The sequence below is a fragment of the Rana temporaria genome, chromosome 10 (assembly GCF_905171775.1).
Source record: "Rana temporaria chromosome 10, aRanTem1.1, whole genome shotgun sequence".
In the NCBI taxonomy this organism is placed as follows: Eukaryota; Metazoa; Chordata; class Amphibia; order Anura; family Ranidae; genus Rana; species Rana temporaria.
In genome coordinates, this window is record NC_053498.1 from 79,662,620 (window position 1) to 79,676,619 (window position 14,000).

General features: G+C 37.5%; 1 protein-coding gene across 7 annotated transcripts in view; it reads left to right on the plus strand.

Moving 5' to 3' along the window:
* Positions 1–13,207, plus strand: part of TBCEL (tubulin folding cofactor E like) — a 66,336-nt gene extending 53,129 nt beyond the window's left edge. For all 7 annotated transcript variants that reach the window (XM_040325551.1, XM_040325548.1, XM_040325554.1 and 4 more), the window contains 2 exons: positions 258–374; positions 12,640–13,207. In XM_040325551.1, coding sequence (XP_040181485.1) covers positions 258–374; positions 12,640–12,958 — 436 coding nt within the window. In that variant the 3' untranslated portion in view covers positions 12,959–13,207. The remainder of the gene's footprint in view (positions 1–257; positions 375–12,639) is intronic.
* The last annotated feature ends 793 nt before the right edge of the window (positions 13,208–14,000 follow it).

Below are 14,000 nucleotides of genomic sequence, written 5' to 3' on the forward strand. Positions count from 1 at the left end.
TCCAAAGAAAATTATTCCAACGATTATTGCAAGTAGGCTGTCTTAATGGGGTTGTATAGTACAGAAGTGTTAAAAAAAGAAAATAAATTTGACCTAAACCATTATCGCTTCTCTTTGATTATACCTGACAGGCACCCATTAAAACTTCTCACAATGTGATGTAAAAGCATATTGATTTACTGATCAAATCATTCTCCTCTACCAGTTTTAGTGCAATGATGGCCCAGCTAAACATTTTCTCTTGTATAAACTCCTAGATTACCATCTGTTTCCAAACTGAATGGCAGCGTTGTCACAGAAGGTGAAAGAGAAGACTCAGAGAGATTCTTCCTCCGTTACTATATGAATTTCCCAAAGGAAGATGTCCCATTAAGGTGAGACCTGGGACAAAAGATAGAGGGGAGTTAGGTCTGACACAAAATACCTTTTCAGGTCCAGTTTTAAGTGTATACAAACAAGTCCCCTATTGGCCCTGTGTTATAATGGTGACTATTGTTCTTCTCCAGCTTAAATGTCTGTCAAGGTTAAAGTCAGATCTGGAAGATTTGCCCAGAGCAGCAGTCAGTGAACTTAAATAAATGTTCTTTTTTTTTTTACTGTTGAAACATCTTGTTTTAATACAAAATCTGCTAGAAAAAGAGTAACATATAAATTAACCATTTCCTAATGTGAAACTTTAAATAAAAAACAGTACAGCGATACTCCATGTAAATCAATATGATGGTGTCACTCTTGAAAATTTGTGTATCAAAAAGGTAGTGCAATACAACCTCAAATATACTGCTAATTAACAAACATCCAACACCCAAAATGGAAAAAGTTTCCGTCTTTCTTTTTCAACTTTAACATATAACACTGGGGTTGATTTACTAAAACTGGGGTGCAAAATCTGGCAAAGGTGTGCATGGTAGACAATCCGCTTCTAACTTCAGCTTGTTCAATTAAGTTTTGACAAAATAAACCTGGAAGCTGATTGGTTTCTATGCAGAGCTGCACCAAATTTTGCACTTTCCAATTTTAGTAAATGGACCCCACTGTGCCTTGTGCCTACAATGTCACTGTAGTGCTGAAATCCACTTTCCACCCCCTTTGTACTCCATACCAAGTGTGCTGTCATCTTCTCCATATGACCCATATATTATATTGGGTCATAAAACTCATGTTTCCCTTTTCTGGGGTCCTCTGATTTCCAGTTCCAACAGGTACCACCTCCTATGCTCTCTGGCTCTCAGGGCAAAAAGCAAAATCACTACATAGTGCTTTACCATGTAAAACCTTTTATCACAACAAATTTCCAATATAAATACACTGGCATTAGAATATATAGTGCACCTAATCCCAGTGCATCTAAGTAATAAAACATAGTAGTGATAAAATTGTCAGCACTGAAACATTGAACAAATATTAAATATACAGTGTAAAAAAATATGTGAATACCGCGTTATCCGTGATCATGAAACAGCCGCTAGCACAACCTATGACAAACAGCCTAGACAAAATAGTAATACAAAAAGTGCTGCGCTAAAAATGAACAGGTCCTAAACAAGGACAAATTAAAAAAAAAGTATAAAACTTGTTTAGAGTCTTAAACACATAAACAATTTCAGTGCCCCTTAAACTTTGCGACCTTTTGCCACATTTCAGGCTTCAAACATAAAGATATAAAACTATTTTTTTTTTGAAGAATCAACAAGTGGGACACAATCATGAAGTGGAATGAAATTTATTGGATATTTCAAACTTTTAAAAAAATAAAAAACTGAAAAATTGGGCGTGCAAAATTATTCAGCCCCCTTAAGTTAATACTTTGTAGCGCCATCTTTTGCTGTGATTACAGCTGTAAGTCGCTTGGGGTATGTCTCAGTTTTGCACATCGAGAGACTGAAATTTTTGCGCATTACTTCTTGCAAAACAGCTCGAGCTCAGTGAGGTTGGGTGGAGAGCGTTTGTGAACAGCAGTTTTCAGTTCTTTCCACAGATTCTCGATTGGATTCAGGCACTTTGACTTGGCCATTCTAACACCTGGATATGTTTATTTGTGAACCATTCCATTGTAGATTTTGCCTTATGTTTTGGATCATTGTCTTGTTGGAAGACAAATCTCCGTCCCAGTCTCAGGTTTTCTTCCAGAATGGTCCCGTATTTGGCTCCATCCATCTTCCCATCAATTTTAACCATCTTCCCTGTCCCTGCTGAAGAAAAGCAGGCCCAAACCATGATGCTGCCACCACTGTGTTTGACAGTGGGGATGGTGTGTTCAGGGTGATGAGCTGTGTTGCTTTTACGCCAAACATAACGTTTTGCATTGTTGCCAAAAAGTTCGATTTTGGTTTCATCTGACCAGAGCACATTCTTCCACATGTTTGGTGTGTCTCCCAGGTGGCTTGTGGCAAACTTTAAACAATACTTTTTATGGATATCTTTAAGAAATGGCTTTCTTCTTGCCACTCTTCCATAAAGGCCAGATTTGTGCAGTATACGACTGATTGTTGTCCTATGGACAGAGTCTCCCACCTCAGCTGTAGATCTCTGCAGTTCATCCAGAGTGATCATGGGCCTCTTGGCTGCATCTCTGATCAGTCTTCTTGTATGAGCTGAAAGTTTAGAGGGACGGCCAGGTCTTCGTAGATTTGCAGTGGTCTGATACTCCTTCCATTTCAATATTATCGCTTGCACAGTGCTCCTTGGGATGTTTAAAGCTTGGGAAATATTTTTGTATCCAAATCCGGCTTTAAACTTCACAACAGTATCTCGGACCTGCCTGGTGTGTTCCTTGTTCTTCATGATGCTCTCTGCGCTTTAAACGGACCTCTGAGACTATCACAGTGCAGGTGCATTTATACGGAGACTTGATTACACACAGGTGGATTCTATTTATCATCATTAGTCATTTAGGTCAACATTGGATCATTCAGTGATCCTCACTGAACTTCTGGAGAGAGTTTGTTGCACTGAAAGTAAAGGGGCTGAATAATTTTGCACGCCCAATTTTTCAGTTTTTTTTTTTTTTGTTTTTTTTAAAGTTTGAAATATCCAATAAATTTCGTTCCACTTCATGATTGTGTCCCACTTGTTGATTCTTCAAAAAAAATTAGTTGTATATCTTTATGTTTAAAGCCTGAAATGTGGCAAAAGGTCGCAAAGTTCAAGGGGGCCGAAGACATTCGCAAGGCACTGTATATAAGTGAGTAATGATATTCGCTCTATAAGTAAATATACATATGAATTGAAAGCAAACAATTTATAAAATGTATGATGATTAAACTTTGTGATGACTGTAATAGCATAAGTGAAGTGATAATCCAAACAAGTGAAAGTTGATCTTCAGTTAACACAAACATGATGATAGCAGTAAAGCCACCACCACTGATAGGAATAAGACTTACCGGATTGAATGGACTTAGCAAGGCATACACCAAATGAGTCTAAAAGGGCTGTATGGTGACACTAGACCAAAAACACCAAGACCTCAGCACTGGAACTGGCAAACATCAGGGTAAGATAGTCACACTTTCATCTTAGCAATAAGTAGCATAACCACAATATTAACGATGGGTTCCATGGCAGAGATATTCAGGTGTCACCAAAAGTAAGGAAAAGGTATGCACATAGTGTAAATCCGTTTAACAGGAAAAACATTTATTTGAAAACATTTAAAATTTAAACTCACATTTGAGAGGATAAAACAAGTGCTTGTATATGAGTAGATTCTATGCAGTAGTAGCTGTAGATACGACCCGACGCACGTTTTATACTTTTTCTTTCTTTGTCCTTGTTTAGGACCTGTTCATTTTTAGAGCTGCACTTTTTGTATTACAATATTAAATATATCCAATGTCAAATTACATAAAATGTTTTCTTTTAAACATGTATGTTAAAAGGCCATACCAAAGTGCAACTGAGCATGTGCAGAGCAGGGAAAGACAGTGCCTTACTGGATTTGAAACGGTATAGGCAGTAATTTTAAATTTTTTACATAGCTATACCTGCAAAAGGGGCCAGTATGAAGTGATCTATTAGTACTTAATTGTATGAATAAAGTGGCACTTTAATGTTTATATGCATGAGAGTGTGAGCAGCTACTGGGATTAAAAATATGTGTTTTTTTTGTGGCATAAGCAGCAGAATTATTTTTTTTAGATTGTCATTATTGGGAAATTTACCTGCAAAAAAAAGCGCTAGACGAAGGCTTTTTATTGTCGAAGATTCATATTATGCCTGTCGGCAAACTTGTTTGGATTGTACACTGATCTGCACATGCCCAACATATTTTTTTGGCCTGCCTTGATATCGGGATAAATTAACTCCTGTGCAACATGCAAAGGTGTTACATCATCCCGAGCTGGCTAATCACTGGAGGACCAAAGACACCAAATCCAAAAGAAGACCAGGCGAAGATGTTGGCGCCCTGTGAGGGAGCTGGCAGACGTTGCATCACCAGAGCAGAAACGAGTACTGCTTAGTTTTGTTCTGCTTTTAGTTAAAAATATATTTATAAAAATATAAGATTCTTTTAAACATATACAGTGTATTATCCTTTGTTAAAGGTACTCTCTAGATAATATACATAGTACCATTTTAAAGGGAGATAAAGCCCTAGCCTACCTACCTGGTTGTTTATTTTGTTATTTGGTAATCATAACACAACATTTTGTCCTTGGCTCATAAAACCACAGCGTAAGCTTTATCCCTATCCACCCTTTCTTGACCATTTATGGTATATGGTTATCATTATTTGGTCTTCGCCTACTATAGAAGGTGGGTATTTTTGGCTCCTTAATATTGAGGTAATTCCATGTTTGTTTGTCTATGGTGTTATCTAAAAAGCTTTATGGGTAATATTCCTATATTCAATGCAGTAGTTATCAATTACAATTTGAGATCTGTACATAGTTTTCACGGTTCATGATTACTAGGTTACCGCGTTTTTTCAGCTGGTTTGATTACTTTATCAACATCCTTCTGCAGGGATACAAGGGCTTTTCTATGTATTAAGGAGAGATTGTCTGTGCCAGTTTTAGATCATACTGTATTTTCTATTTCTTTAGTAGTTTGCTGCCCAAATGTCCAAATATTGGGGTTGTTGCCCAAGATTGGGGAATTTTAAGATTTGGGTTTGAAATATACAGGAGAAGGAAACGGGTTTTCAGAAGCGTCTGAGTGTTGGGAGAAGAGGATGCCTCTTCAAATGCATCTCCCTCATCTCAAAGCTCCATTAACCTCCCTGGTGGTATTCCCGAGTGTGTCTCAGGGTTAAATTTCAGTACCATTGGCGGTAACCCCAAACCACACTAGGGATTGCATCTTAGGATCCTGGTCCAGGTTACTTACCTTGTCCCCAGGATCCTGCAATGTCCCCCTGCTGTGTCCTCCACCCGAAGGCCTCTGTGTGCCAGGCTCCGTTCCCTGCGAGAGTTGCAAGGCATGGGGGCAGAGCCTGGCAGCAAATTCAAGAAATTCAAAATTCATAACCCTGTCTTATAGATTACATTACTGTATCAAATCATTTCACATCCTTCTTTTCTCTAGTGCTTTGTTCAACACCCTGCATGCAGTTTTATATTACGGTATATATACTGTTATTTCTACCTGACAACTTGAGATTGTCCATGGCAACCAAAAAGTGCCCCTAATAATATAGGACGGTTTCCCCAATGGGGCTTTAGACAGCAATGTAAACACGATTAAAGTATGTAAGATTGTTAATAAGAAAATATTTTATTCAGCAGTTATCAGATGTCACATTATAATTAAAATACAATATATGAAAATCTGGCCAGATAATATGCTACATATTCCACAATGTTGCATGCAAGCAAGGTAAACAAAACTGTTGAACATAGTTACATAGCAAGTGCTATGGGGTGTTGAAACGACGCGTTTAGACCATAGAGTGGTCATCTTCAGGGGAATCGTTGACTCTATGAAAACATATGAATTATCTTCAGAATTTCAAAGCATTTCATCTTAAATCACAATACAGATATGGCATGCTGATATATTTCCCACCAAAAAGTGTCTCTTTACATCAAAAGCGGTATTAGACCAGCTAGAAAACAGCAATAGTAAATTGGAACACTTGCAGAATTGAGCGATTTTGAATCGTGGGGAAATTAATTTTATTGTATTTGTATTTTTTTATAATTATTTATAGTTATTTATTATATTATAATTTATTATTTCATGTTTCAAACTTTATCATACCCATGATGTCTACTAGACTCTTGTTTGGACAGATTTAAGTGTGTTATTACTAATAATTACATGCCTACGATATAAAACGCCAAATTGCAAAACATCGTACCGCTTTGAGACGCAAAAATCTGACATAATCATACTGTCAAGGTGGTTAATTCATTGATGGCTTGAATTACCACTGATGAGCCCAATTGTGAAATTGGGCTCATCAGTGGTAGTTAAAGGATTAAACTGAGTTATATTGCTGGGTTTGTCATATATAGTTTTGAACATTTTAAATGTGTATGCTATCAGGCAGACCCTTGCTCTACATAGTTGAAGGTAAATCTGAAGAAAATTGATCAAGAAATGTATGGCCAGCTATAGCTTAGCTTGCTATGAAATGCTTGGTTGCCTTTACTGCAAGGTAAAATTTATATTAACATACTCAATCCATACCATACCCTGTGGTGTCTGCTGAAGTTGTAAACATGATTCTAGACCTGAAATATTATCTTTTACATGATTTCACAACATTTTGCTATGGCTGTTCAAATAAACAAGACAACAACAATATAAAGCTTTGCAAAAGAATTACATGGTCTCTCATTAGAATACTATTCAGAACAGTTGGATTTACAATAACACATAAAAGTTTCTTGTAATAATATAGAAGAAAACTCCATAAAGTAGTACAAATTCAAGCCCAAAAATTGTATTTGGACATGGGAGGTTCAGAGTGAATGAAAGCAAGTGAAAGAATTTTAACTTGCTTTTAGAGTCATAAAAAACATCAGGGAGGAGGAAGACGCCTATCTATTTTGAAGATCATTGTATTCAGCTTTAAAAATGAAATACTGTAATGAAGATTCAGAATTTAATCTATCATCGATTCATTAGATAGTTATCACTTATTAGCAGCAAAAACCTTAAAACTTCAAGACTCGGCTAAGAGACCAACCTCTCTACTGTCAATGAATCCTTTGTCCATAGCTCTCCATCTGTGCAATGTGAAAGAGAGACACTGATAGGTCTTGTGCAGCGATTAATGGTTGAGTCTTTCCAGTTCATAGCGCCAGTATGCTATTCCAAACTGCCTGCGTCTCATGTTACAAGTGACTGGGTCATTCTTTCCTGTGAATCATCATGTTTCTGACTTACTTGCTGCTCACTTACTTCCCATGAAATTTCTATTTACCTTCATGAATGTAATATAGCTTATTAAACTGGGAAATTAGTGGCAAGAAAAGTGCATTTAAGCTACAACTTTCAAAATGTTTCAAAAAATATATATTTTTTTACTTTCTGCATCTTCTTGCCTCAGGAAATGCCTCACTTTTTCTCAATTATTGTTCAGCAGCACACGGTACCTAGGGAGATGTCTCCTCTCAAACTCTGCAGTGTCCCTGCAATTTCCACATTTCCTCTCTAACCACAATTCAGCACTATAGTGTCTCTGGAAATACCCATTTATTTTTTCCCCTTGCTCAGCAGCACAGGGTACCTAGAGTACTCTGTATCCCTACTCCCAAACTCTACAATGTGCTTGCAATTATAATTTTTCCTTACTAACTTCAACACAGCATGCTAGTATCCTCAAAAGTTCCTTTGCATGAATCTCATCTATGCATCTCATGCATGCATCTCATCTTGTTATAGCTGGGTATTTTACGCTCCCCATGCAAAGACTTAGCAGTTACCTTTCAAATATCATTTTTTATCCATACCCATATTTTTCCATGGAACATCTCTGGAAATATTGCATGGTTTTAGATGAGCTGTCTCAAAACTTTTCAGTTAAATACCCCTTTCTCTAATTCTGTTTCCTGGTGAACCAGCCAGGCAGCTTAGTAAACAGGAGTATGAAGCAATGGTGTACAAAGAACAGGGACCCAAATCACCCCAAAATTCTAAAAACATCTTAATGCATCCTAATCCAGTAAACTAAAATCTGATTGGTTGCTGTAAATTGTTGATTGCACCATTTATTGAATAACCCTGAAAGTACCTGTTTTACACATCCATGTTTGTATGTATCCAACATATCCAGTGTGATCAATATGAAAAGTATGGTAAAGTGTGCATCTTACTGTGTGTTACTACAATGCACAAAAGTGAAGCCAGCCTTAAGCAATCCAATAGTGAGAGAATTATTGAGGTTAGCATTTCTGACCATGCATGCTTGTTACAAATTTGAAACCTGAAATATTGAAGCCTGAGACATCTGAGCAAATAGTGTTTTCAAATGGGTAAGCAATGTCAGCCTTTCTTTAATTAGAACATATAAAGTGCTAACAGCGTATAATAAATCAATCCAAAAGTTCATGTCTCATGTGAAAAATCCAATGCTCTTCCTAAGAAAAATAAAATAAAAATCACTCCTTGTAAATGCAACAATCCAGCTGGTGACATACTAATCTCGTCACCTCCATGCTATGACCTCTGAAAAAGAAAAGTGATCAAGAGAGCTTGTTACCGATGTAATGGTTAACATGACGCACTTGTCTCCTCTCTTGCCGACCACTTATATGAATCCAGCCAAACTTTCACCAAGTATATAAATCTAGACATAAAAAAGACCCGGATAGTGCTCACTGTATTCTTTTTTGTTTAATATGAGAAAGGTCAATTACAAACATTCAGAAACCAAAAATTAAGAACGTGCTTACCAAATAAAGCTTCATTCAGCGATATGTTACAAAAAGCATCAGCCAACAAACAGCAGACTGGCCTATGTGTAATCCTGAATGCTGGTATACAGACTCACAGCATGATGATGTCATCTTAATAAAACGCCTCCCCTTTATGAGTTACATCCTGTCACTGGACATCTTTAGGCCTTCTTGACCTGGAGGATTTCGTCACTTCCAATTTTGGTCTTTTGTTTACCAGCTGGTAAATCAGCCGATCAAATTTATCTCAGTTTGATCAGCTGCTTTGGGGGGCAGAGATCTGGGGTCTAATAAACCCCAGATCTCTGTCACTGCCCACGCTATCACAAGGAATGTGGTTCAATAAAGTTGATTAAAAAAATGTTTTAATTGGCCATGTAAAAAAACACATTTAAATTAATTATTTAGGTGCCCCTGTGCTCACGTGCAAACGCAAACATGCGCGTAGGCCCCTCATGCATATATAAACTGCAATCAAACTAGCCATGTGAGATATTATCGCTAACGACAGAGGGAGAGCATTCATTCTAGCGCTAGTTCTCCTGTGTAACTCATAATTGGTAAACTGTAAAGACTTTTAAATTGTCACTTATAAAGATGATTGGACACCATAGTTTGCCATCGTTCTATGGGTGTACTTAGGTATTTATTTACTCAACATAATATAATTTATATTTACCAAAAAAAGAGGCTTATAAACTCTTCAACACTTTACCCTCAACTTAGGCAGGTATTTCCTGGTTATATACTTTTTATCAAAATAGAATACATTTCTCCAAATCACCTGTCATTCTCAAATGGGATAATGATATGAGGATGGACTTCTCAGCTGAAACATGGCAGAAAGCAGTTCTTAAAGTGGTTGTAAGCCCTTGTAAAAAAAAAACCCTGCAAGAAAAAAAGGCATAATGAGCTAGACCAGCTCATTATGAATTACTTACCTTAGATCAAAGCCCCCCGCAGTGGTCCTCGTAACCCCCTCCGGCCAGCGACATCTCTTCCGGGGGTTATTTCCGCAGCTCTTGCACTGTGATTGGCCGGAGCGGCAATGACTTCAAACCCTCGCACATGCGCGCGAGAGGTTTCGGTAACGGCTCACTGACTGAAGCACAGCCACATTTGTGCCGTTGCTTTCATTTGCTTTAGTGCTCATGCGCCGAAGACATTGGCACATGCAGTGGACAGGGCTTACCTGTAGCTACCCAGAATATCTCCTAAACCTGCACAGTTTAGGAGATATCCTGGGTAGCTACAGGTAAGGCTTATTATAGGCTTACCTTTAGCATAAAGTGGTTGTAAAGGGTTTACAACCACTTTAATAAGTACAGCACTACTCATTGGAGCTAATTTATTGAAACGGGAGAGTGCAAAATCTGGTGTAGCTCTGCATAGAAACCAATCAGCTTCCATTTTTTCTTTCTTTTCAAAGCATAATTGAACCAGCTGATGTTAGAAGCTGATTTGCAATCACACACAACTGCATCAGATTTTGCACTTTTCAAAATCAAACCAATTGTAAATCAATAGTAAATCAACCCAATTGTGTTAATCATTGAAAGAATGCCTTAAAAAAATTGTGTTCCCCTTAATATTCAAAGTTACAGGGATCAGTAAGATACCCTCACCACAGTTGGCACTGTTAAATATTTCCATAGATTCCCACTTGAAACAATACAGAACTATTGTATCCCATACATTATATGCAGCAAGTTTAAAGTGGTATTTAACCCAAAACATTTTTTTATATATATTTTAGCTTACCAAACATTAGATGTGGTGGCTGCATGAGTTTTCTTTTTTGTTTCCAGCTAGGTGCTCTGGCCAGTAATACACCAGTGTTAAGCCGGCCATAGATTTGTGAAAATTGCTTGATTCCTTCCAATGGAGCTATTGTGTTCTTATGTCCCTGCAGGGAGAACATAGTTATTATCGCTAGTGGCTATAGCCGCTGGCAACCATTTCTTGCACGAAAAAAAAAAGCAGCAAGCAGCTTTTTTCCTTTTACATAAATAATAGTTAAAGCCAAGTATTGTAAATGTGCCTGCTAGTGTTAAATGATTGGTCTCATCTGTGTAACTGATATATTCTGCTGAAGAGCTTGTTCTTTTAAAAAATACCTGTAGACATACTGGCAGGATCACTAGGTGAAAATAGTAGAAAAAAAGCCTAAAAAAGAAAATAAATGCAGCTGTCACATCTAAGAAATGGTAAGTTGCAATAGAATTTATAAATGTTGGCCTTTGGGTTTAATACCGCTTTAACTAGTAGAAGCAACAGAACTATAGCCTCCAATCTCTCTGAGGTAATACACAGAGTTACTCTCTATGTAAATATGAGCAAATATTGGCCTATAAAGTTCATAGCTTCCACTTCGAAGAGAAGTAAAAAGGCGCAATGCACAAGTACCTCAATAATATAGTTCAGTATAGTACCAAATAGTCCAAGGACAGGGATAAAAGAGATGTATAAGGATGTGTATATACACTTGTGTTCATATAAATCAATGGGTTGGTCAGGGTAGCTGCCGAGAAGACCAGAAGCAGGTTTCAGTGAGCTAAAATAAAAATGAGTGGGGTGCCTCTGAGTAAGTATCAAAAAAACATTTAATAAACAACAATATCCACTCACATGAAGGAATGCAGAGTTGAGTTTAGAATCCGTAACTGGGCTGAAGAGATGAGATGGTTTGACATACCACAGTCAGGTGGTATCAGGAGTGGTCCATCTGACATGGGTTCCAAGAGGTCTAGTGAGGGAGGGGGGACATCAGAGCCAATGGCTGGCCGCACTGTGGTTGGCAAAAGGCGTCCGGCTTCCGCAATAGATGGAGAAACACAGCCGTGTGATCAGAGGCTAGAACGAGGCTTGAGCAGAAAGCACAGGGTACGGCGCCGGGCTGTGATGTTACAGATGTTCAACGCATTTCAGAGCTGGCTCGATATTGGTGGAAGAATAGCCACGCTCTTTTCTCAAGCATCTGTGATGTCACAGCCCGGTGCTTGCTGCTCAAGCCTCATTCTGGCCTCTGATCACACAGCCGTGTTTCTCTATCTATTGCGGAAGCCGGATGCCTTTTTCCAGCCACAACGTGGCCAGCCATTAGCTCTGATGTCCCCCCTCCCTCACCAGACCTCTTGTAATCCATACCCATGCCAGATGAACCACTCCTGATCCCGCCTGACTGTGGTATGCCAAACCTGGGCCCCTGAAGGAGACTCTGCTGTTCTCAGTCATCCCACCCCTTCCTGTCAAGGATCTGATGTGGTGCCAGCCAAAACGGACCTGCTGTGACTTGCAGTCCAATCTCATCTCTTCAGCCCAGTTACGGATTCTGAACTCAACTCTGCATTCCTTTATGTGAGTGGATATTGTTGTTTATTAAATAATTTTTTTAAAACATACTCATGAGGCGCCCCTCTCCTTGTTTTACTTCAAAAAGAAGGGCAATGATAAAGGGGTATGCTATAACTTGAGTGTGAAAACTGTCGGTGCCTTATTAACAGCTGAAGTTAAATTTAGACATATGATGTATGTTAAATTTTGTATTATATTTTTTTCTTTACAATTTTGGAATGCGCTAAATTGTTTACATCCTCAATATAGGTTATATGTGCCATACACACAGTCTGATATTGAAAAATCTGTCCAACTAATACAGTTCAGCTGTATTCAGTGTTGTATATGTGGTCATGTTATAATGTCTATATTTGAGCAATAATAAAATATTGGAATATAAGGTGGCATCTCATGATAAATTAGGGCTAACTTTTTTTTTTTTATATTATCTTAGGTATCAAGAATTGGTAACAAAGTATGGTAAGTTGGAGCCACTTGCAGAGGTAGATCTCCGACCACAAAACCAAGCCAGTGTTGATATTCACTATGAAGAGAAAGTTCAAACGATAAGTGTTCGTCTTGATCAAACCGTTGCTGAATTTAAAAAGCAACTTAAAACTTTAGTACAGTTGTCCACAAACAATATGCGAGTCTATTACCTGGACCACGAAGCTCCATTTGGACCTGAAGAGCTGAAATTCAGCACGCGAGCTTTACATTCATATAGTGTTCGAGATGGATGCCAATTTTATGTAGAGCCTAAAATCAAATGACCTTTAGCAACATGTAAATGTGTATATTTATATCTATCTACAAATTTTTGTATTTTAAGTGTCTTTATGTTATTTAATTTCCTAAATTCTACATATGTATAAACTGCTATGCACTAGGGCCTCCTCTGGTAACAAAGGCTGATGGAGGCACTCCTAGAGCACTTTGAGTTTGTGAAAGCATAATCCATACAATGTATCTTTATTCCACATTTTATGAAGGATTAAAATTATATCAGAATACCACTCAAATTATACTCATTTAGAGCACAGTTACTAGGGGGCATTGCAGATTAAATTATTCCTACCTCTGTAACCCAGATGTGAACACCTACCTCAGTTTCCTCCTGTCTGATCCACTCCCTGTGTACAGCCTGGTTTATAATGAGTAAAGCGAAAACACATTTCATGCTTACATTCTTTTCTTAAAATTAGAATCTTAACACCTGAATGATTGTTAAATGTGGATTATACCAATTAGAACTGCACTAGCGAAGCTAGGAGAATTTAACAGCAATAACACCAAACAGGAAAAACCCTCATGACACCCAATGATATAATATTACAACTTTATTTAAGATAAAAAAAATATCAAAGATCAAATAGTTAATTTCTACAACATAAACACATTTGGCACACCTATCCAATAATTTAACTGCTTGCCTACCAGGGCAATTTTGACATTTTTCACATACATGTTAAAATCAGTACTTTTTGCTAGGAAATTACAACCCCAAAACATTATATATTTTCTGAAAGCAGAGGCCCTGGAGAATAAAATGGTGGCTGTTTTTATGTCACATGATAGTTGCTCAGCCGTTTATCAAACACATTTTCAGGAAAAATACATTTGAATGAATTTTAGTGCAAACACAATACTGTATATTACAATTATTTATTTATTTTTTAAATATAATATAATGCTGCGTCTGAGAAAATACTGTAGATACCAAATATGTCAAGATTTAAATTTTGCTCGCCTGGGAAACTATGGTACCTAGAATTGTCCATAGGCAACAATTTAAAAGCCTTTACAGGTTATAAT